Genomic DNA, 26,369 nt, shown 5'->3' with positions numbered 1-26,369 from the left:
TGAAACTAATACAACATTGTAAATCAATACTTTAATTAAATAAATAAATTTTAAAAACAGAAATCCCTTGAGAGGGTCAGCTGGCCCACTATCACTATCCCCACTCAGCCTCTCACAGATATCTTCATTCCATAACCAGTGGCATTTTATAGTGGTTACTCTCTGTGGGAACTGGACTGGCCAGCACAGACTAAAAAGAGAAGTACAGGCTTAGGATTCCTTTTTGAAACCTCCATGTCCAAAATCAGTCAAAACACTAAGGCCCTCATATGTCACTGATCAAAGAACCCTTCTTAGCCCAAACTGCAACCACAGCTGGGGAGAAGGACCTACCTACTTCTGAGAGGCTCTGGTCAACCACACTTGCCCACAGTGATTACAGGGTGGTTGTACAGGACTCTGATGAACACTTTAGACTTTATTTTTAGATCCAGACATAAATCCATTTGAAACATGTCCATCAAGATGCCATTTTGAATGAAAAATTCAATTATTCCTCCAGATGAAGAGTAAAACTAAAACCAATGATTTTAAAGAAGAAAAACAAAGATGACTGCAGAATAACTGAATAGTATTTTCCTATCTACTATAGTTCTTAGTGCTACTAAGAGTCCTCACAGAAAGTTATCGCTAGTGAGAATTTCTTATAAACCAGAATTATGCTGTGTGCCCAGAGTACAGGATGAGCCTAAGGATCTCTTTAATAATAATATTTGCAGGACACTTCCCTGGTGGTCCAGTGGTTAAGAATCCGCCTGCCAATGCAGGGGACATTGGTTCGAGCCCTGGTCCAGGAAGATCCCACATGCTGTGGAGTAACTAAGCCCATGTGCCACAACTACTGAGCCTGCGCTCTAGAGCCCACGAGCCACAACTATTGAGCCCAGGTGCCACAACTACTGGAGCCCGTGCATGTAGAGCCCATACTCCGCAACAAGAGAAGCCACCACAGTGAGAAGCCCGTGCACCGCAACTAGAGAAAGCCCATACACAGCAATGAAGACCCAACGCAGCCAAAAATAAAAAATAAAAATAAATTAATTAAAAAAATAACATTTGCATTTCCATGGCAAGGTCCTTTTAATGAAGGCTTTGCTACGGAGCATTGATGACTTCCTTGAGTTCCTTTGTCAAATGGATAGCAGACGTCCATAAAAATCAATAAAATGACAAGAATTGACCACTGTGTTAATTCCTATTAAAATGGCTATAACCACTTTATGAGTTGGTGAGTGTGGGGAGGTGGGAGTACATTGAAGCAACATAAGTCATATTATGTTAACGACCATTCTCTCTTAATCTTGCAGGAGAAAATGCTCCATTTTTTCTCACCCACCAGATGTATTCACATGCTTATTTATTCCCAGGAAGAATAATACACACTCAGCTCACTCTCCCTATATCTACATTGTGTACCAACTATATACTCTAGAAATAGAGTGGACTGGCTTTAAAGAAAAACTTGGTTTATGATTCCATTTAATCAGCATAAACACCTTCAAGAACTGAATTGAAAGTTTTGCTTGTCAAAATCTACATACCCTTTTCAAAAGAGGAAGGAAGATTTAAGCACAAATTTGGAATCACTAGGATATTAAAACCACCACAACAACAAAAAAAACCCTTAGTGACAGATGTGATACTACAATTGAAGACATCAGTTGTTTTCTCTCTCTCATACCTTATAGCTTAAAAAAAAAACCCACAAAACTTTCCTTTCATCACACCTAATGTGTATGTTGCTGCATTCTCCAAATGTGCATAAAGCTAGGCTGAGCAGAAGTGTAAAATTAAACAGTAGTTAGTAACATTAGGCCAACTTCCAAATGAATTCAGACATTTTGGGAATATTAAAAAATGCAAAGGGAGGTTCCTTTTGCAACATTCAACAGTTATCTGATTATTCTTCTCATGTGTTCTGTTAATAGACTAGGAGACTAATTGCTGATGCACTTACCAATCCCTTATTTAAAGTTTCACTTTCAAGGTATGTAAAGCAATCTCTTAAGCAACAATGCATGAGGATATTTGAAATGTTAATAAAAGGAAGGGATGCAATTGTATAGAACGTGAAGGTTTTGCAATTAACTAGAGTTAAGAAAAATAAGATCCTGTCATTTCCAAATACTATGAAAAACACCGTTTTACATGTTTAGTAAACATTATTCACAAAAATACAATACCAAGTTTATAATCTAAATCAGAGTAGTTAAGGAAGAAAAAAAATTTTAAGTAACATTTATAAAGCAACCATCTTACTGACTATCAAATATATCACCTGGCTTAAATATTAGATCATTTATTCACTTTAAAAATCAAGGTATAGGGAGAGCTCCCCACCCTACCCCAAATTAAGTCAGAGCTTGTAAGCCAGTACATACCTCTATGTAAAATCTTTAAACTCCACAAATAAGTAAGGCCTTTAACGACCTAAATTGAGAAAGAGAAAACAGGACAATGATGGTTTTTATAAGGAACTTTCCACATTTAAACACGTCATATCAGCCGTAATTTCTTCCTTCCAAAGTCTGTTAACCAACACGCATTTATTGAACATCTCCCATTTCTGTGTCAGGCGCTATGGGGACACCGAATGTATAAGCTACAGGTTCCTTCCTTTAATGAGCTCACAGTGTTCTGAAGATAAGGTACGATGAATGAAAGAAATGGATATGTGTTCACATAATATGACCTGGAAGTCCACTGACGAAGTTCTCAGTGGTGGTGTGGGCAGAAAGGAGAGGGACAGGGAAAAGGGACAAAGATTTTCACTTATTTTCTATACTTCTGTACATGAAAAGAAAATTTTTTTAAGTCATGACATTTATGACCAAGGAGAGACATTTTTTAAAAACTTAACTAATGAGGGCAATGGGTGGACTAAAGGCCGCTTCCCCTGACAGTAGTCAGGAAGGCTTTACCAAAGTGCCAGGCCCTGAGTGACAGATTCAATTGATGTGAAGAAAAGTGAAAAAAGCATTCAAGCCAAGGTAAAAATATATGATCAGAATGTTGGGGCAGTGCATTCTTCAAAAATATCGAGGTCGTGGAAGACAAACACTGAGACACTGTTCTAGATTAACAGAGACTAAACAGGCATGACAACTAAATGCAACGTATAATCCAAGACTGGATGCTGGACTGGAAAATTTTTTTCTTTTGGTCTATAAAGAGTATTACTGAACAACTGGCAAAATCTGAATAAGGACTGTTGATTAGATAATAATGATGTATCAATGCTAATTTTCTAATTTTGATCCATATACAGTGATGATGTAAGAGAATGTCCTTGTTCTTAGGAAATACACACCTGGAATAATTAGGAGTAAAGGGTCATGATATTTGCAACTAATTCTCAAATGTTTCAGGAAAAAAATCTGTACATATATATTTAATCAAATGTGGTTAATTGTTAACAATTGGGAAATCTGGGTGAAGCATCTTTGGGAATTTTTAGTATTACTCTCACCAGTTTTCTGGAAGTTTAAAATAATTTCAAACTAAAAAGTCTCCCCCCAAATATTTTAAATGATATTAGGGTAGGAAACAACAAAATATATCAAGATGATGATCCTCACAAGCCAGTCTGATGATGCAAGTATGTGTGGAATCATGTAGACAATATTGAAAGGGCAAGTAAAAGAAATAAAATGAGAAAATACAAACATCTGAGTTAGATTTTAGATTTTTTTAATTTAACAGACTGAGTTAAGAGTAATTAGTTGAATAAGGTACTGAAGAGAAGATGTTTCCAAGACCCTAAGTACATGGGTTATAAGTGCTACCTTCTGTGTGGGAAATTTAATCATTAAAAGCTTTAAAAATCTTTATATAGAAATAGCTGTAAAAGGAGATGCATATGTTTTTATTCATACCCACTGACCCTGTATGCACACGAGTGTGAACTTACCAATTTCAAGGTTGACTATTCATAATTAGGTATCAGATACAATGAACACACCATTATTAAAAATTTACTGTAAGAATTTTAAAGTACCCATCATTATAGAAATTTTTAGGTGAGTCAGGAATATAAGAAAAAGAAAAACTACCATTATGAGAAGTAACCGAGTAATTTACATACCTTGAGAATGATGAAAAGAGGGTTGGTGCTAAATATGCAAGGATTTTAGTTGATCAAAAAAGACCAAGGGCAATATTAAAAATAGAAATGCCAAGGGAAAAACCCGATTTCCAAATACTAAAGGTCTAGAAGAAGATAAAATCTATATCAACTAAGGCTGAGCAGAATTTAACATATTTTAATTGTTCTCACTGAGTGGAATGAACTCCTGAAAAATTTGCTAATGCATTATAATCAATTCTGTGATGTATTTTTCTATTTTAAGAGAACAGAATACATAACTATAGCAAATGATTTCTTCCAGGATTCAGAATAAGTGGCATTACAATAAAACACATGTACTCTGAACAGTAAGATAGTAAAAAAAGAAAATATGAAAATAGGAATAACTAACACAGAAGGAAGAAACAGGACAAAAATATTCCCTTAAATGCTTATAAAAATAACATCAATAATAAAAACAATTTTTCCTTTGAGTAGTAGGACAACGTCATCTTATTTAGCTGGAAGTAATCACCCTCTGAGCTCTGGAAATAGGGTTAAAGTTCTCAACTTATAGGCTTAGTTGCATATTTTAAAGCTCTCCCATTAAAAATAACTCACCACTGAAAATTTGTCCCACAGAAAATGAATAATCAGAAAACACACAGGGGAAGGCAATCCACCATATTCAGATTATCAGGCAGAGAAAAAGTAAAACAAATATTGATTTTATGATACTTGCTAAATTTATAAGTTTTGTTGGAGATTCAAAAAGAAAATATTATTCTTCCAACTTTATCAAAATAGACTACATTTTCCTTTAGAAGAAGAATAAATGCATGGGGAGCTAGAAATCTGTCCATTGAAAATCTAGGGGTATTATTGGTATTCAGTAAGCTAGGTTTCACAACGACTTGACAAAGCCTTGACACTAAAAGTACTTATATCTGCTGGCAGTCACTCACTCCTTGACATGTCAAGTGCACAGCCTTTCAGGGACAACTTCAATCAACACTGCACTCAAAATACAGTACATAGTGTCACTGCTTCAAAAATGAGAGGAAAAATAAAATGTGTTAGATGGCAGGGAAAGGGAGAAAGGCATTCCTCTTTATAGGAGACCAGATTCCAGTGGAAAGTAATAAAAATCACTGAGCAAGCTGTAAGGCTGAAATCAACCAGTTTATATGGATTTCTTTTTCTGGGAAAATATTCTCTTGCCATACATGCATCAAGAGAAAATTTGAACAACATATCATAAAGGCTGACAGGGGTCTATCCTGTAATGAATGTTGGATCTGTGGACCTGTATAGCATGCCAGACTATTAGAATCTGGAAAATAAAGTTACTCTGGGGAGGAAGAGATGCCTAGATATGGTTCTAAGACATGAAAAGAATCTGAAGCAGTTGTATGTGTTACTCTAGTATTCTCTCATTCATACTTCTCTTTTTTACTTTTAAACCTCATTCTCCTGTTCATTTCTTCCTCTTCTTTTTTCTCATTTTCTTAGGAAACCAGATTGAAAGAGCATGGGGCCTGGAGTCAAACTGCCCTGGGTTCTAATTATTACTGATAGCTACATGATATCTCTAGGCAAGCTGTTTAACTTTTCTACACCTCATCTTGCACTTGTATAAAGTAGGTACAATCATCTATAGAGTTACTGTGAAGGGTAAATGACATAATATTTGTACATAAAACATTTATCAATGATTTTCATAAAGAAGTACTCAGTATACACCTATTTCCCTCCTCTCTCCTGATTCTGTTTCCTTCTGACTTGGCAAAAGAACCCATGTGCTTCCTTGGCCTCCCTGAGGGAACTCAAGGGAATGATGTTGATGCTGTCTTCAGAACACTAGAGGAGTGATGGTCAAGGGTACTGGGAACCCAATCAGGCTGTGAGAACATTTACTTTACAAATCGTGTCCTACAAACCATCAATCTGCTAGTCTTATTTTGATTGGTAGAACCCTTCCACTGGTGTTTGTTAGCTGCAACAAAGGATTAACCAACTTTGTAGTCTACTAAAATTTCATTAAAAAAACACACTTTGGAAGTATTATTAGGCCCTGGCAGAGTTTATAAAAAGTGGCAGATGAAGAGTAAAGTTATCAAAAGCATTTTTTTTTTTACTCTGGCCACAGGCAATTTTCATTACTATGACCTGATAAGCCATAAAAGCTGGTGAAATTGGACACATTTTAGAAAAAAAAAAAAGCCTCATATTTTAAAATGTAAGGGTTAAATACAAATAATGCTTTGGCTAGCACTTATTTCAAATGCCTTTCACTAAAATCACTGTCATATTTTCAATTAGGTAAGCCCTGCATTGAAGCTGGTTTTTTTTTTTTTTTTTTGCTGACTCCATTCACTTCACAGGCTTCCCACTCCAGTAGAATTGAAAACACCAATGGCCTTGTGTGGCTGCCCTACACAAGAGGGAGGCAAGATTTATGAAATCCAGGAAGAACAAGCTTCTCTACTGAAGAAGGCAGATTCCTATTTTAGCCAAGCTTGATAGATAATTGAGTATAGAACTCATATACTTTTTGCTTTTTCAATTGGTATCCCTCCTTTTTTTTTTGCCCTTTAATATATATGTTTTTAAACTTTAGAGCTAAGAACTGCCAAAAGCCACAAAGCATTCATTCCCCCCGAGATTAAAAGAGGAAATGAAACATTTTTATTTTCATCTAAAATAGTGCTTTAAGTAGTCAAATTTCATACTCATCTAGCTAAACATGTAGATTAGAAGCTACTTAGCAGCAATAGCATCAGGAAGGAAAGTTCTCATCACCCTGGGCAGTTCTCACTAATAATTAGAAAGAAAAAAGGAAAGCTGTGAATTACAGTGAACTAAGACTAAATAAGTGTCCATGTTGGATTAAAGGATCTGTGTTGTCAGTTTGATGTATAATGAATGTGAAAATCAGCCATTTAATTAAATGGTACATGGTATAATCACTTTGTTCCGCACTAAACTGCTTAAGTTATCAGAGTGCCTTTAGTTTAGCAACTGTTTACTATTACACCACCCACGACTTCTCTTAGACACTGTTTAGCCTATGTTATTCCAAATTTGAAATCTGGAGTTTATACAGTAATGTTAAATTAGTTGATACAGTTCATCAGTTTAAATTAGTGAATATAGAAAAGAGGAAATCACAAAGGTATAAATTCCAGATATACGTGGTGAAAAAATTAAAAACCAAGTACATAAAAAGTCTGCAAAAATCTTTAAGACTAAAGTACTATTTTGTTATAGATGGTTTTATTTTAATAATTTAGGCTTTTAAAGTATTTTCTAATCATATGCCTATAACTACAAAATGTCCCTAAAACAGCTTTCTTTCCAAAGAACATGGAAATTTTACTGGTTAACAAGAGTAGTAAGGTCCCTGCAAATACATGAAACTAGAACAGGTGAGAATATGCAGGAAATTCCCTGGCAGTCCAGTGGTTAGGACCTGGCCTTTCACTGACAGGGCCCAGGTTCGATCCCTGGTCAGGGAACTAAGATCCTGCAAGCCACATGGCGTGGCCAAAAAAAAGAATATCCATAAGCCTGAAAACTGTCATGTGTCTATGTCATTATTGTAGGTTGGTCTATGAAAAGAAGAAAGGACAAAAATGATAAGAGAGTTAAGAAGGCCCTGGCAGTCAGCATAGATTGAAGAAAAAGAAAAAAAAATCCTGAGGATATAAGGAGAATAATGTTTGACTATAGAGATTAAATCACCCAAATTTTATAGAGTTGAAGCCATATACTCACCGCCACTGCAATTCTTCCAAGGACATGCTCTGGAATTTTTCTATATACATCCAAAGATCCCCCTGTAGAAACAAACATGTTGTGTTACAACAAGTGAAACTACTAGAAAAGTGCACTGGGCCCCTCCTCTGTGGATCCATTGTGAGACTTCTTTTTCTCTACTGACATCATGCACTGGATGTCTAGGGTAAAATTAGCTTTTTAGTCCAATTTTATCAATATTTATGACATAATCATACTTCCAGATGAAGCATAACTAGATACTTTCATTTTATTCTCAAGTGTATAATCATACACATGTAAAAACTGAAGGAAAGTAGTGAAGGACAGGCTAAGAATCTGTACTTTTGTAAACTTAAATACATACACAAAACTAAAGGTCAATAGGACAATCATATCTAGGCATCTAGCTTGTGTTAACAGTTTTCTCAAAGGTAAACCAGGACCCTATCTTAGAATTTTCATATTAACCAAACAAAAGCTGGTACGTATAAAATTCAAAATACACATAAAAACTAATAAAGTAAAATAGTTATGTCAACATCTATCAAATGAATGTTACCCTTCAAATTAGGTACCATGACAAGCAATCAACATATTCCAAAGATACTATCTTAGAACAAAATGTTTTTTTCTTTTCTGGAAATTCTCTTTGATACAATTTTGAAAACCACTTTATGAGGTTAAAAAAAACTCCTTATGTCATAACATTTTTTCACTAAAATGGTATTCACTGACATCCTTCACCTTTACCAAATTCAGCTTTTGGTGGTTTCCAAAAAACAAAATCACTAGATTGTGAACATGATAAAGGCAGGGGTCATGTTGTTTGTTTTTAATTTTCATCAACCTAGAAATCAGCACAACTAACAGAGAGTACATATTCAATAAATATCTGTCAGATGAATAAATAAATAAATTTAAATCGCCATGAATTTTATCAGCTAAGTTAAGTTGCTCTGAAGACAGTTTCAAAAGAAGGGACTGCAAACCATTTGCAGCAACAATAACATCATTAAAATAACAGCATAACTTTCCCAGGAAACTATTTCAAAGGAACCAGTATTCATTTGGAAGTATAAATTTGAGTATGCTTGTTACATTTTTAATCTTATACAAGTAGTATAAGAATTTCAGGAAGATATGCAAAGAACCACTACTTTACTCATATTAATGATATGATTATATGAGAACTATTTTAACCACATATAATAACCTTTCTTTGAGTCAAGGTGAGGTGTACAGTCTTTCAGTTCCATAAAGGAATTATCCAATATATTTGAGAAACAATTTTTGTTTCTATCAGAGGCTAAAAATTCATATGTAACAATTTTACCACTGGATGCTTTATAAGTATGCCTCGTAAGATGTTAACATGGAGTATATTATCCTTTTCAAATGCAGTTAAGTCTATTTTGCAAATATAATTATTTTTATGTCAAGTTTTCCTAAAGCTGAACAGAGAAAAAATTATTTTTCCCTGTAAAAAATATTATATCAATATATATTCCATATATATAAAGATACTGGCTTTGTATTTATCTTGTTTAAAGCAGGAAAATGATCACTTCTTTCATTAACTTTGGCTTGTAGTTTCCAGATTCTGACAAGAAGCTGGAAAACCACAGTGTTAGTACACCTTACGCTTTGGTTCTGGGTGTTACTGGGAAGAGAATGAAAAAAAGACACTTCTGCAATGAGGTGAGCCATCTTTATTTACTAAAATGGCATTTTTATTATAGATGCAAGAAAAGTGAAAACACAGTAGAAAAAACATTTCATGTTCTCATCGATCTTTCAGATGAATTGGCAGTTGCAAGGAAGAACAATCTCAAGAAGATCAAGCTTTACATGTTGGTATTTGGAATCCTCAGAAATGTAGTTTAGTGGGCCAATCCCTTATGAAGTGAACAGCTTGAGTGGCTCAAAACTAGGAGGTGCAAATCTATTCACATACACTACTAAGAAATGCTAAGAGAAGATTTATTTTTACATAGGCTATAAATCAGGGCTTAATTAGCTAAATGGATAGTAGTCAACAAGCTAAATCAAAAAACCAAAGATTACATTACCACCATTATTAGTGGAACAAGCCAAAAAAGAATCCCATTTTGAGGTAATTCACTGATTTTTCTAAATATCTACTTAATCTCAGTTATATCCCACTCTCCTTAGCTATCCATATGGATAAATCTTTACATAGCTGGCTTTGTGTCATCACAGATTCATCTCGTCCTTGACATAATCATTAGAGAGAGATACTGTCAGAGGCAAAAAAAAATTGTGGCAGATCCACTTAGAATCAATAGTTCCTACTAAGCCGGATGAGTTCTCATGCAATTAAAATAACTCTTACCAGGCTAAAAATGGCAGAGGGTTTTCCGTTGAATTTTTACTGAGTTTTACTATCATTTCTATCCTATAGGCCTAGGCAATCTTTAGACTCATCAAATCATCAAACATTAGTGCTGGAGGGACCTTAAAGATCAGCCCAATGAGTTTATTTGACAGAGGTGTTCTAGTCACAGCCATGAGTCAGTTGATGCCAGAACTCGGAAAAGATCTGAACCTTTGACCTGTAAAGATCTAAAAGGTTTCCCCATAACATCACATAGCTTGAGAATCACAGGTGAACTTTTTAGTCTCACTGCAATGTGATATTACTATATGACACATACTCAGAGAGATAGTTTAATGTTAGCTGAGGCATTGATATTCAAGGCATATAGATACTTGTTTATCTGTTGAATGGTTGCTTTGAACCTTCTCCTCATGATTCCAAGGTCACTGGTTTACTCTCTGTGACCTGTCACTTCCTCAGGTTCCCTGGCCTCAGATCATCCCTAGCCAGTCATTTCCTTGCATGTCACTATCCACCATGGGAACTGGGAGGAAGAGTGCTAACAGAATAGCAAAAACTCCATGTCAACTGCCAAACAACTACACATTTCTGTTGATGAACTGGGGCTATCATCTTCATGTAATTAAGCCAAAAGAACTCATGGGGTAAGGTCTGTGTTTATCCTAATACAGGGCTACAACATAAAGTAGTGTCTTGCATGTGGGATAAACAGATATGTAGTAAATGAACAAGCAACATTAGTTTCATATTCATCCCAACATTTTCCTTAAAATGATCATGATTATTATTAATACTAACAAAATTGAAATCTGGAGCCACAAGCAAAAATTTCAGAAACTCTCTTCGTCTCTTCCAGTTGAAAAAAATAAAGAGCCATTTCTTTCTTTGCAACATGGGTTTTGGGGGAAACAACTTATTCCCATGATGGTAATCCGAATACATGTACACAGATTCCGAGATGCTATATTTGGGTATTTCTGAGTGAATTTAATCTTTTTTTTTTTTTTTTTTTTTTTTTTTTTTTGTGGTACGCGGGCCTCTCACTGTTGTGGCCTCTCCCGTTGCAGAGCACAGGCTCCGGACGCGCAGGCTCAGCGGCCATGGCTCACGGGCCCAGCCGCTCCGCGGCATGTGGGATCCTCCCAGACCGGAGCACAAACCCGCGTCCCCTGCATCGGCAGGCGGACTCTCAACCACTGCGCCACCAGGGAAGCCCGTGAATTTAATTTTGACTTAATGAGAAGGCCTATCACATCACTCCCCTACTTGAAACCTTCCAATACAACCTAACAAATTCAGACTGAAACATAAATTCTTCACCATGACCTACAAGGCCTACACAATCTAGCTTCTGCCTATTTCTCTGGCCTCCTGTCTGGCCCCAGGTCCTCTCATCACTACTCTCAAGTCACCATGGCCTTCTTGTGGGGCCTGATTTCACCAAGCTTGCTTCCCACCTTAGAGCATTTATACTTGATCCTCTGCCTTGAAGATCTTCCCCATGACCTTCCCTGAGCTGGCTCACTGACATTAAAGTCTCTGCTAAAATGCTACTCCCATAAAGAAGCCATCCCTTGGACCTAGAGACTGTCAGACAGAGTGAAGTAAGTCAGAAAGAGAAAAACAAATATCGTATATTAACACGCATATGTGGAATCTAGAAAAATGGTACAGATGAACCAGTCTGCAAGGCAGAAATAGAGACACGGACGAAGAGAACAAGGATATGGACACCAAGGGGGGAAAGTGGTGGGGGGGGGGTGAGGGTGGCGGTGGTGGGATGAACTGGGAGATTGGGAATGACATATATACACTAATATGTATAAAAAAGGTAACTAATAAGAACCTGCTGTATAAAAAATAAATAAATAAAATAAAAATTTTTTAGTTTAAAAAAAAAAGAAGCAGCAGCAGCCATCCCTGACCGTCCTGTATAGCAGCAGTCCCCAAACTTTTTGGCACCAGGGACTGGTTTTGTGGATGACAATTTTTCCACGGACGGTGGGGTGTGGGGATGGTTCAGGCAGTAACGTGAGCAACGGGGAGCAGTGGGGAGCTGCAGATGAAGCTTTGCTTGCTCGCCTGCCGCTCACCTCCTGCTGTGAGGCCCGGTTCCTGACAGGCCGCAGACCAGCATTGGTCGATGGCCCGGAGGTTGGGGACCCCTGCAACATAGCACCTCCTCTCCTTAATAGTCATCATCTACCCTGCTTTAGCTTCTAACTAGACATATCCCTCTTTGAGAGTGTGCTGTATGTTTCTTGTCTCCCCTTCTAGAATTTAAGCCCCATGCCAACAGGGATTAAGTCTTGTTCACTGTTGTCCCCCAAGTTTAGAACACTGTCTGAAAGAAAGTGCTCAATTACTACTTGGAAATAAACAACTAATATAAGATTAAAATAAATAATGAGAATTTACACTAACAGAACAGAACTAGGGTTGAGACAATGTTCTCGAGAAGTTTAATTGAGATAGGAAGGGAAGAGAAGGAATGATAGAGGATGGCACATAGTTTTTGGTCCATGTATTTTTGAGGAATATTTTGTTTATTACAGAGAGAATGAAGGTCCAAAAGAGAGAGGTTGGTTAATGGAGAAACTCTACCAAGGGGATGCACATGTAAAGGGACTGACCTTAAACAGCTTTTCATGTGAGAGGTGGATCAGGTGTGTGCAGTTGTTGCTAAGCTATAGGTGGAAAAGCAAGGAATTATGAGAGCTCATACCTGATAGTCTATGTTGTCTCTAAATGAGAAAGAGGTAGGTAAAATCTGGGGGAGGGTAATAAAGTTTTACAGGAGCTGATACGGGAAATAGCAGAGAAGATGGGAATGGGAGAACAAAACTTAAGAAGTAGGAAATTTTTGTGTTCAGGGACCAGTTAGGGTGGAGTAAAGGGAAGCTGCCAACAGCAGTAGGAGAAGGGCTTCAGGCAGCTCAAGTCAAGAGAGTGAGAAGTCCCCCAAAAAAAGAGGTTAAATATAGGTTATAAGTGAATATTTTAAGATAAGGACTTAAAGTATTAAAATGTAACTAAAAGGTGACATCACTGAAAACAGCAGGGTAAGGTCCTCTGAAAATTCTCTTCTCCACAAAAGCAATGAAAAAACAGACAAAAATTGTCAGAATCAACTTGTTCAGAACTCTTGAAATTAGCCAAAGGATTGTAGCAACCCCAAAATTGTTTATTCAGGACAACGCTTGAATCTTGGTAAGAACAGCAAGCTTGTGGCATTTTAACTTGCCTTATTCCCACTGCCTGATCTCCAGCTTCAGTGCAGCCTTGAAAACCAGCAGCCTGCCATCACAGTAAACTCCAGCAGCCTGATAGCCACTGCACAGGCAGAACTGATTTGGTGCTCCTTCATATCCACATTCTCAAAAAAGTTTCACTTCTGACCTGTTTGGGGGTTCCCTGGAAGACCCCACTTGCAATGCTGTCTTTATTTACACCTTATACAAAAAATCTTTTCCTTAGGGGCATTTATTGAAAACAATTAGAAGCAATCAAGTAACTGTGTAACTTACTGAGGTGGCGGATAACAGTTTAGGTAAACAATAGGCTAACCAAAAGTCTTAAAAGGAAAAGCTGGGGAATGAGCTGTCAATAGAGGCTTTGAGGGACTTCCCTGGTGGTGCAGTGGTTAAGAGTCTGCCTGCTGGGCTTCCCTTGTGGCGCAGTGGTTGAGAGTCTGCCTGCTGAGGCAGGGGACGCAGGTTCATGCCCCGGTCCGGGAAGATCTCACATGCCGCAGAGCGGCTGGGCCTGTGAGCCATGGCCACTGAGCCTGCGCGTCCGGAGCCTGTGCTCCGCAATGGGAGAGGCCACAACAGTGAGAGGCCCGCGTACCGCAAACAAACAAACAACAACAAAAAAAGAGTCTGCCTGCCAATGCAGTGGACACGGGTTCGAGCCCTGGTCTGGGAAGATCCCACATGCCGCGGAGCAACTAAGCCTATGTGCAACGGCTACTGAGCCTGCTCTCTAGAACCCACAAGCCACAACTACTGAGCCTGAGTGCCACAACTCCTGAAGCCCACAGGCCTAGAGCCTGTGCTTCAACAGAAGCCGCCACAACAACAGAAGCTACCGCAAGGAGAAGCCTGTGCACTGCAACAAAGAGTAGCCCCCGCTCGCCACAACTAGAGAAAGCCTGTGCACAGTAACGAAGACCCAACACAGCCATAAATAAATAAATAAATAGATTTATTGGAAAAACAAAAAATAGAGGCTTTGAAAAGCTGCAACATATTCTTGGGAATCTAGGATATATGCATGCACAAGGCCATGTGCATGCTCAGGAAGGCCTGGAGGAGGCTTTCAGCAGTCACCTTGGGCTGAACATGAGGCTCAGCACAAGCAGGAAGCAAAGACTAAGGCAGAGTTATCAACTGGTGGGAGAGTACCAGACTTATCCCTCTCTGAGAGTGGGAGAGTACTGAAGGTGTGCCCCAACACACTCAGAACCCTTCAGCAAAGACTGGGAGACTTATTAGCCCCAGGCATTTAAGGAAATCTCTGCTTAATCATTAGCTGACCAGTAAGCTAACTGAAAGAGTCTTCAGTGGCTATACACTGGAGACAGAAACACTACAGAATAGTTTAGAAAAGTCACTAAAGAAACATATCCAACAAAAACAAACCCTGGGGATGAGGGAGAATCTGATTTCTAGAGTTAACACATTATATAATTTAAAATGTCCAGTTTTCAACAATAAAAATGAGACATGTAAAGAAACAAAAAGGTATGACCCATACACAGAAACAAAAGTAATCAACAGAAACTGTCCCTAAAAAAGCTCAGATGTTGGACTTACTGGAAAAAAATCTTTAATCAGCTATGTTAATATACATCCATATAACTAAGGGAAACCGTCTGTAAGGAACTAAAGTATGAGGATGATGTCTTCCCAAATACAGGCTATCAATAAAGAGGCAAATTACACACCCTCCCAAACATACACATATACATACATATACATACACACATATATACAAATCACTCTCTCACTATCTCTCTCTCTCTCTCTCTCTCTGTGTATATATATATATATACACACACACACAGATATATAAAATAAAGTCTGGAGCAAAGCTTTTGTACGCTACTGAAAGGAAGTTGATATTAATCTGAAATAAGTTGTTGATATTAATCTGAATACGTTAAGATGATAATTGTAATCTCTAGGGAAACCAAACATACACCTTAAAAATACAGTAAAAGAAACCACAAGATAATTTAAACAGTACATTAGAAAATATCTATTTAATATAAAAGAAAGCAGTAATGAAGGAACAGAAGAACATAAAAGAAGACTTAAAGAAAACAAATAGTAAAATGGCAGATATAAATTCTAGCTTGTCATTAATTACATTAAATGTAAATGAATTAAACACTCCAACTGAATGAGAGATTGCCAGAATGGATAAAAAAATTATCCAACTCTATGCTGCCCATAGGTGATGCACTTTAGATTCAAAGACCCAAATAGGTTGAAAATAAACAATGGAAAAAGACATAACAAGCAAACAGTAATCGATAGGGAACCGGAATGACTATACTAAATTAGACAAAATAGACTCTTAGGCAAATGCTGTGACTAGAGACAAAGAAACACATTTTATAATGATAAAACAGTCAATTCATCAAGAAGATATAACAATGACAAACATACATGCACCTAACAACAGAATGCCAAAATATGTGATGCATAAACTGACAAAACTGAAGGGAGAAACAGACAATCAAAAAATACCCATTTCAATACCCACTTTCAACAGCAGATAGAACAATTTGCACTAAAGATTAACAAGGAAATAAAATACTTAACACCATAAACCACCTACTCCTGACAGACATATAAAGAACACTCCACCCAACAACAGCAGAATACATTTTTCTCAGGTGCACATGGAACATTCTCCAGGACAGACAATATTTTAGGGCATAAAACAAACCTCAATAAATTTAAAAGGACTGAAATCATACAAAGCATGTTCTCTGACCCCTAAGGAATATTAGAAATCAGCAACAGAAGGACAAATTCAATGTGGAAAATGACACACTCCTAAATAAAAATGGGTCAAAAGAGAAATCAGAGGGATTATCTTTGTGGGGAATTAGAAAACACTTCGAGATAAATGAAAATGAAAAAAACAACATATCAAAACTTCTAGAGTGCAGCTAAAGAGGTGCTTAGAGGGACATGTATAGCTGCAAACGCCTACACTAAATAAGAAAGATCTCAAATCAATATCCTAACTTCACAGCTTAAAAATACAGAAAAAGAGGAGCAAACTAAAAACAGAGCTAGTAGAAATTAATAAGTATTAGACCAGAGGTCTAACACAATAGAAAAACAACAGAGAAACATCAAAGAAATCAAGAGTTGGTTTTTGAAAAAGACAAAGAAACTGATCAACTTTTAGCTACCCTGACCAAGAGAAAAAGGGATAAGACTCAAATTAATAAAATCTGGAATGAAAGAGAGAACATTAACACTGACTTTACCAAAATAAAAATGATTACAAAGGAATACTAGGAATAATTGTTTACCAACAAATTAGATAATCTAGATGAAATGAACAAACTTCTAGAAAGCCACAAAGTACCAAAATTGACTCAAGAAGAGATAGAAATTCTGAATAAACCTATAACTATAACTAATAAAGATACTGGTTGGTAATTTAAAAAACTACTCATAATATTATTCAGTCTTAAAAAGAAAGTGAATTCTGACATATGCTACAACATGGGTAAATCTTGAGGACATTATGAAAAGTGAAACAAGCCAGTCCCCAAAAGACAAATACTGTGCAAGTTCACTTAGCTGAGGTATCCAGAGTATCCCAACTCATACAGACAGAAAGTAGAATATTCGCTACCAGGGGCTGGGAGTAGGAGGCAAAGGAGAGTTATGCCTTAGTGGGTATGGGGTTTCAGTTTTGCAAGATGAAAAGAGTTCTGGAGATGGACGGTGGTGGTTGCATGGCAATGTGAATGCACTAATGCTGCTGAACTACACACTTAAAAATGGCTAATATGGTAAATTATATATGTATTATACCACAGTGTTTGAAAAACTTTTGGGAAAGACAGTCTTATGCACACAGTCTTGCTAATCCTACTTGGCCACATAAGAATGGGACTTGGGGCTGGAACACTTGCTTACGAAGAGATAAAGAGGCCACATAACCTGTGCTGGGTTTATCTCCTTGTTTTGGAATATCTTTCCCTGTTTTACGCTCAATGTGTACTCCTTTGTCCTGATTAAGCATGTGCATCAATGGACCTTAGGCATACCTCCAGCTTTCAGTATTTCTGACTCCAGGGGAATAGGGCAGAGTGGGGGGTACTTTTGCTGCAACACAGATGGGTATGTGCAGGCCAACTGCCCTGCACAGACTGCCAGGAGGGACCTGCCGTTGGCCACTGGGAACTGACACCCACTACTAAAGCTGATCTTGCTCTGTCTCTCTTTTTTTTTTATGTGAGTAAAGCATTGTTCAATCCAGTGCTTGATTGTATTCTGTTTTTCTTGGCAACTCCAATACCAAGATGCAGTGGGCAGCAGTGCTTGGACTTCTCCTAATGAGAGACAACAAATGCCACCTGACCACAAAAACTACTCACAAAGAAAACCCCAGGACCAGATGGCTTCACCAGTGAATTATACCAAACGTTTTAAGAAGATTTAACATCAATCTTTCACAAACTCTTCCAAAAAGCAGAAGAGAAGGAAACACTGTCCAACTCATTCTTTGAGGACAGAATTATCCTGATATCAAACTCACACAATGACATTACAAGAAAAGAAAACTACAAACCAATATCACTTAAGAATATGGATGTAAAAATCCTCAACAAAATACTAACAAATTGAATCCAGCAACATATAAAAAGGATTATACAGGACTGATTCAATATGCAAAAATCTATTAATGTAATACACTGTAACTAGGGAATAAAGGACAAAAAAACACATGATCATTGTAATAGACAAAAAAAGCACTTGACAAAATTTAATGCCAATTTATGATAAAAATACTCAGCAAACTTGATAAATGACGTCTACCAAAAACCCACAGCTAACATCATACTTAACGGTGAAAGACGGAAAGCTTCCCTTCTAAGGAGCAAAAGAAGGATGTCTGCTCTCACTGCTTCTATTCAACACTGTACTGAGGGACTTCCCTGGTGGTCCAGTGGTTAAGAATCCGTCTTGCAATGCAGGGGACACTGGTGCAATCCCTGGTCAGGGAACTAAGATCTCACATGCCGTGGGGCAATTAAGCCTGCGCGCCATGACTAGAGAGCCCTTGCGCTGCAACTAATGACCCCGCGTGCCACAACTAGAGAGAAGCCTGTGCACTGCAACAAAGAGCCCACGTGCCATGACAAAGGATCCTGGGTGCTGCAACTAAGACCCAAAGCAGCCAAAAAATAAATAAATAAATATTTTTAAAAAAAATTAAAAAAAAACAAAACAAAAAGCCACTGTCCTGAAAGTTTTAGCCAGGGTTGTTAAGCAAGAAAAAGAAAAAAAGACATCCAAAATGGAAAAGAAGATGTCACACTACCTCTACTTTCAAATGACCTGATCTTCTATATGGAAAACCCTAAGGAATCTATAAAAACCTATTAGAGTTTAAGGAACAAGTTTAGTAAACTGAATGCAAACTGGTGTAAAATGGAATGGAACAGTTTGGCAGTGTTAAACACAGAGCTACTATATGACCCAGCAATTCTACTCCTACTGACATACTCAAGAGAAGTGAAAACATATGTCCACCAAAAACTTGTACACAAAAGTACATAGCAGCATCATTCATAATAGCCAAAAAATGGAAACATCACAAACGCCCATCAGTGATGAATGAGTAAAGAAAATGTGGTGATCTATACGATGGACTATTATGCAGTCATAAAAAGTAATGAAGTACTGATAAATTTTACAACATGCGTGAACCTTGAGAACATTATGCTCAGTGAAAGAAGCCAGACACAAAGGCCACATACTGTATGATTCTACTTATTTGAAATGTCCAAAATAGGGAAATCCACAGAGACAGAAAGTAGATTAATGGTTGCCAGGGACTAGAGGGAAGAGGGTATAGGGAGTGACTACTCATGGGCAGGGAATTTGTTTCCAGGGTGATAAAAATGTTTTGGAATTAGTGGTGATGGTTACACAACCTTGTGAATATACTAAAAACCACTGAACTGTACACATTAGAAGGATGAATTTTATGGTATTTGAACATACCATCTTAATAAATACATTTTTTAATGTAACAAAAATTGAGGATTCAAAAAAGGATGATGAAAAGTCATAAAGTAATGACATGTACTGGCTCTATGAACCCATCTTTTCTAGTCAGTCTCCTTGAATACTAATTGTCATACTTCCCGTATGTTTGTAAGACTTTTAATTCTTGACACCTACTATAACTAATTTAGAACACATTATTAAAGTAACAAGGTATCAATGATGGCTCATTAAAAAGTCTCATGGGGGGCTTCCCTGGTGGTGCAGTGGTTAAGAATCCGCCTGCCAATGCAGGGGACACGGGTTCGAGCCCTGGTCCGGGAAGATCCCACATTCTGCGGAGCAACTAAGCCTGTGTGCCACAACTACTGAAGCCCACGCACCTAGAGCCCGTGAGCCACAACTACTGAAGCCCACGAGCCTACAGCCCGTGCTCCGCAACAAGAGAAGCCACTGCAATGAGAAGCCCATGAACCGCAACGAAGAGTAGCCCCTGCTCACCGCAACTAGAGACAGCCCACGCACAGCCAAAAAAAACCCGAGGTCTTGTGGGGAATGAACTAATTGTATTATTAATATACTGAGAATCCCCCAAATGAACTAAGTATATTTTTTAAATGTTGAGGGTTTTTTTTTTGGCCACACTGCTCGGCTTGCAGGATCTTAGTTCCCCAACCAGGGACTGAACCCGGGCCACGGCAATGAAAGCACTGAGTCCTAACCACTGATCCACCAGGGAACTCCCAAATGTTGAGTTTTAATGAGCTAGACATTAAAAAATTGAATATGTGAAATTTAAAGACGGCTTTGATTTCAAATAGGTAAATAATAACAATGATGACATCATTTTACTGATAGGGTACCAAGAAATTTGCATTTTGCCAAAATATCCAGAACAAAAAAGATTTATCAAAATAGAAATGAATAAAAAATAAAGGAAGGAAGGAAAGGGCTAGAGTCCAAAGAAAACTAAACACACCTTGGCTAAACAGCTGTGTTGGAAAACAATTTCTTATCTCGCAATTAAGATCCGATTTCTTTCTAAAAGACACAGGACATTGCGTTAACAGATTTCTTTAAAAGAAAATCTGTTTTGGCTATTGAAACATTAAAAGAACAGAGCAACTGCTTTGCAAGTGAAGACAGACTGTATGGAAGAATCAAGTATCAAACCACTGATTACACTAGTATTTAATCTATTTAAATTTTCAATAAAAGTAAATGAAATTACATTCTTGAAACTATGGCTCGGCTATAAATATTTAACAACAGGAACCCTTAACACTAAGATGTTTTAGAGCATAAAGGAGGTAATTATTAGTATATTTTCATTATTTTTAATTCTACTTGATACCTACATCAAAACCAGGTTTTAAAGCACTCTACTCCCAAAATCACTTTTAAAGTATTATAAAAGGGAAGACTCACCATCCATGAATTCTGTACATATTGAAATTCTGTTTTCCACGAAAAATGCACCATAAAACCCTATGATATATGATGAATCACACTGTAACAAAAATAAGACAAAAGTAGTTAATAGCCTGCAAGCCAATACCACAGGCATACTTTATAAGGAAAAATCACCAAGAAAAAAATTACCTTATAAAGAATTTCCAATTCAGACATAATTTGCTTCTGAAGTTCCAGTGTAATATCTAGTAGTATGACCTAAATATATAAAGGAATCAACATTCACACATTTATTCACCTTTAAATTAAATATAGTCATATTCATAATGAAATATAAAAACTAAAAAATACGGTGTTTCCTCTATTCATTCCACCTCTCTCCTCCCCACCACAACCTCCAGTAATACAAACTGTCCACATCTGTCTAACACTTTGTACTGGGGGAGGTGGTATACAAGTGATTGATGGGATCAAAGAAAAAGCCAGGTCTCAAAGGTCAGTATTAACAGCTTTAAAAGTCAGTTAAGTTATAACACCCTTAATTTATACACCCTATTTTGGTCACATTGGTTATTTTGAGAAGAGGAAGATCGTAATGACCTTGAAACCATTAAAAAAATAATTGTCTTGTAATTCAGACACTGGGCAAAAGCAGAGAGAACAATGAGTAAAAATAACAATTAAAGTAGATTTTTAGTTATGAGAGAAATAAGGAGTTTTAAAAATACGTCAGGTTTTTATATTCTTCCAGGTGGGTAATCTTTCTTTGCCAAAACTGTTATAAAATGTTGGAGCTTGAAGGAACCTCAGAAATGAGTTCATCTAATTCCCTTCTTTTCTAAAAATTAATTAATTAATTAATTTTGGCTGCGTTGGGTCTTCATTGCTGTGCGCGGGCTCTCTCTAGTTGTGGTGAGCGGGGGCTACTCTTCATTGCAGTGCATGCGCTTCCCATTGCGGTGGTTTCTCTTGTTGCAGAGCAGGGGCTCTAGGCAAGCAGGCTTCAGCACTTGCAGCACGTGGGCTCAGTAGTTGTGGCACATGGGCTTAGCTGCTCTGCGGCATGTGGGATCTTCCTGGACCAGGGCTTGAACCCATGTCCCCTGCATTGGCAGGCGGATTCTTAACCACTGAGCCACCAGGGAAGTCCCTAATTCCTTTCTTTTAGAAGAAGAAACCAAGGTTCTGAGGAGTCATGAGGCCCAGCAATGTCAGGGCCCCTCCCTGATTCCAAGGACCATGCACTTTCCAGTATGCCCTGAGGTTTTATGGTTTTCCTTAAAATATCAACCACTGAGTCAAATTCATAACACAGAAATGTACAATAGTATATTTATAAACTTACCTAGAACAAATTCTAGTCTATTTCAAACACTTATTTTTTTAAGAAAGAAGACCATCAACCATTCAAATTTTACTTAGCATTTCCTGTGAAGCCAATTCAAGGGAAATTGTTTTTTACTTAAAATAGATAGTGATGCTAATAAAATGACTGGAAGATAATTTCTAAGATTTGTGGCAGAGTTTCTGACTCTAGACATTTCTAGATAAAAACTTAACATTCAGGATTACCAATGATAGTCTAAATAAACACCATCCCACACTGAACCACATTTTGTATTACAATGGCAGAATATGTGTGTGTGTGTGTGTGTGTGTATGTACACACACACACACATATATATAATCAATACTGGAGGAAAAAACATAAATTTTGAATTGCAAACTGCTGATAGAGCAACGAAATAAATGGATAATCTCTAAAACACACATTTTATAGTCCTGACATCCATTGGGGGGAGGGTAAAATGAGTACAAAAAGGCATAGCAGTTTCTATCAAGAGTTTGCTTTAGGGTTATTTATAAAAGCTCTCACTAAAACTAGACTGTAAGTGTAATGCAAAACTGCCAAGAAGCATTTAAACATTTCTCCCAATCAATAGTTATTCGCCACAATATTCACTTACATTTTTGTTCCTGTATAAAATTTAGCAACAAAATTAATTCATCTAGTGTTGTTTTAATTCTATGCCATAAAATATTAGAGCTATTCATCCTACTATGTCAAGTACAGGGAATCTTTCAACCTGAAAAACTCTGCTAAAAGAAGTAAGGTATTATTTACCTTAAAGCAGTGGTTCTCAACCTTGGCCTCACGTTATAATTACCTTTATATCTAGGTGTTTATATAAATATATAAGAACACTTCTAACAAATCCTGATGCACAGGGCTTACTCCAGAATAAGGGAATCAGAATCTCTAGGGTTGGGCCCACATCTCTGCATTAAAAAAAAATTTCCCAGATGATTTGTAACCCACAGTAAGGTTGAGAATCCCTTATTTAAGGTTTCAAAAATGCCATTTATTCAGTGTTTAGTATGACTACTAAGATATACTGCACCTCCAGGCCCCCAACCAAGAAACGTGATTCCACAAGGCTAACCAAAACCTTGTTATTAACCCAAAACTACCAGCTATGAACATATTCTCTTCACAGAGAACCTTAACTAGGCTCCTATGGTCTCAAATAAAGTTAAAATTCTAGCATGACAGTCAAGGAATGCTTCCACAGTCTACCTCCAACTTGTTATTCTAGCTCCTTCTCCCACTACTACTCACCACAAACCCAATCTACGTGTAAAACCAGATGATTCCTACCGGTCCACACACATGTCCTGTGCTTTCCCCCATGCTGTTCCCTCCACTTGAGGTGTGCTTCCTTGCTCCACTCCATAGTCACTGGCCATAAAACCTTTCCTATCCTTTAGATACCGCCTGAATGCCACCACCACCTCCACAAAGCCAGCCCCAAAGCCCTCCATCAGATCCTTTATCTTTTTCCTTATCACAAGCTGCCTTTAGCATTAATGCCTCATCTCCTAAAAACAGAAGCCTAGAGAGTATAGAGTGGTTATAAGCCCCTGAACAGCAACGACTAAGTCTTGTGCATTTTTCTCTGGTCCCCTCCCCCCATATCCAGCACCCAGCCCAGGGTCTTACTCAAGTGGTGCCCATTAAGTGATGTGGGACTTAATTAAAGTCCTCCTTACAAACATAATCCTACAAATAAGAAGCTATTTCTAGACAGGAAGGAAATGAATTGCCTGATTTCTATAACTGAATTTAAAACCAAAGACATAAACACCAAAATAAATAAAATTGCCACACTGGCCTAACATGTAGCAAAGTAACACCGTATTTGTGGGACCAATCCATTGCACTCTAATAGGTCTTGATCATTCTTGGAATTTGCTATAGTCCAGAATAGTGGAGATTCCATAATGGTAAAAAAATGAAAATGTAATTTCTGGGAACTTGAGAGGGCAAGTAAAATCTACCCTAAAATGGAAAAATTGGAAAAAAAAAAAGCATGGCGAATTCTAATTTTTTTTTCTGAAGAACAAGGAAAGCATGAACTCCTTAAGTCTTCATGATTATTTTTTTTTTCTCCTTAGGAAGAGCTAAATTTTTCAAACTGGAAAGAATTTGAACATGAAGCATTTCCTGGAGAAAGGGTTAAGTGAGAAACTGAAATACCTGAGTGCATTTCCGCTGCTCTCCACTACACCTCCAGGACAAATAAGGATGAGTTGTCAAGTTAAATATAAGCAGTCAAGTGACTGAATTATAATTTACTCTGTGCTCAATTTAAATTAGTGTGAGGCTATTAAAATATACAGTATAAATACGGCAATTCATCACAAGCTGTCATGGATGACTTCATTTATTTGCTGGAGTGGCACACGCTCCACTAAAGGGAAGGAGAGCAAAATCACAGGTCAAATTAAGCCGCTATTCTGTTTTAATTCGCTTATTTAATCTGTGGCAACATAATTGTCTTTTACAGTATGTACAACTCAGAAAGGAAATTCGGGAGGATTACAGTCAGTATACAAATGATTAATCAAATGGTCCATTTAAATGCTAGTTTAAAAGCAGGAGAAACCCAAAGCAGTCAAAGAATGATAATCAGCACATGCTACATACAAGGCTAAATTTCCTGGAAGATGGATTTTTCCCAATTAGAAAATATACAATACTGGGGAATCTATTAAGCTCTACTCTTTCAAAGATTTTATAGACTACATTAAGGGTATAAAAAGGTTCTGTTTGCAAGATGGCTAACAGTATTTTTATTTGTTTTCTGCTCTACTTGTTTGCAGTCGTCTTGCTTAACTACATTCCTCCCCTGCCGCCCACCAAAAGCTAGTTAGAAACACATATTCATATACAGTCATCGAATAGCTATCTTTGAAATAGCATTAGTATCATTTTCAAAGTACTCTCTTTGAGGCAAATTTTTTTCTAAACTCAGTGATATAAAATAAAAATTCAAGATACTTCTGTTCTTCCCCAAACTCAACTTTCTTTTTATAATATCTGAAATGATATTTTCCCATCTTTGAAGTCTAAAGAGGTAAACACTAATACGCTTAGACATTGCAATATTCTTTAGACAAAAAAGTCTAGAAAATAAGAACATTTACAAGTACAAAAATTAGAAATATTTTGAGTAGGAAGAGAAAAGTAACAGATTTTCAAGGAGTCTCATCTAATTGCGCCCACAGACATTCAAACTATGGGTCCAAATGACCATTTGACTTGGAAAATTAAATTTCCCTCATCATTCTATGCAGGCATCAGAGCCCTGCAGGTGATTCTGTTTAGACACGGACTGTGATTTGCTGCTCTTCGCAATCCCTTTGTGACACCAGGCAGCCCCGTTTCACAGCTGAGGTCACTGAGAGGTTCAAGTGACATGCTTGAAGTCACACAAAAGTCAGGAGAGGGTCAGGAAAGGACCAAATGCACTTCTAACTCTTAACCTTCCATTTCACCCTTTAATATAAAAAAAAAGCTAAGAAATACTCTGGGTGAGAGCAATGGTCCATACAGAGAACACTATGGGATATTTTGTATGTGAGCTGAACCTACTTTCAGGATGTTACTTCAAAAGATGAATGGGGCTTCCCTGGTGGCGTAGTGGTTGAGAGTCCGCCTGCCGATGCAGGGGACACGGGTTCGTGCCCCGGTCTGGGAAGATCCCACATGCCGCAGAGCGGCTGGGCCCGTGAGCCATGGCCGCTGAGCCTGTGCGTCCGGAGCCTGTGCTCCGCAACGGGAGAGGCCACAACAGTGAGAAGCCCACATGCCGCAAAAAAAAAAAAAAAAAAAAAAAGATGAATGAATGAATTAAAGAACAAGTGACAGAATAAAATTTATTTATTCAGTTAGTCATTCAACTAATTATGTGTTGAACATCTAATCATTACAAGATGTTCAGTGCTCTGTACTAGGCCCTGTAGGCAAGGTTCTACATGAATCAATGAGTAAGACAAGAAGCTAAATAAGATCTGTTCCCCACTTACAAAGAGATTTCAGTGTAATAGGGGAAATGTACATGTATACTAATAGCAAAATACAAGGCACTATGTGATAACACCCGTAAGAGACATACGGAGAATTCTAGGCAGGTTCAAG

At 37.4% G+C, this 26,369-nt stretch overlaps 1 protein-coding gene across 2 annotated transcripts in view; it reads right to left on the bottom strand.

The window, feature by feature from the left end:
• MAP2K5 (mitogen-activated protein kinase kinase 5) overlaps window positions 1-26,369 on the bottom strand; it is a 259,237-nt gene that overhangs the window by 140,455 nt on the left and 92,413 nt on the right. For both annotated transcript variants that reach the window (XM_081228777.1, XM_081228778.1), the window contains exons 10-13: window positions 21,077-21,145; window positions 20,903-20,984; window positions 7,844-7,905; window positions 2,382-2,430 (exon numbers count right to left, since the gene is read on the bottom strand). In XM_081228777.1, the coding sequence (XP_081084903.1) occupies window positions 2,382-2,430; window positions 7,844-7,905; window positions 20,903-20,984; window positions 21,077-21,145 (262 nt within the window). The remainder of the gene's footprint in view (window positions 1-2,381; window positions 2,431-7,843; window positions 7,906-20,902; window positions 20,985-21,076; window positions 21,146-26,369) is intronic.

Source organism: Mesoplodon bidens (assembly GCF_964165515.1).
Source record: "Mesoplodon bidens genome assembly, chromosome: 3".
Taxonomy (NCBI): Eukaryota; Metazoa; Chordata; class Mammalia; order Artiodactyla; family Ziphiidae; genus Mesoplodon; species Mesoplodon bidens.
This window is presented reverse-complemented; position numbering and strand designations above follow the sequence as displayed.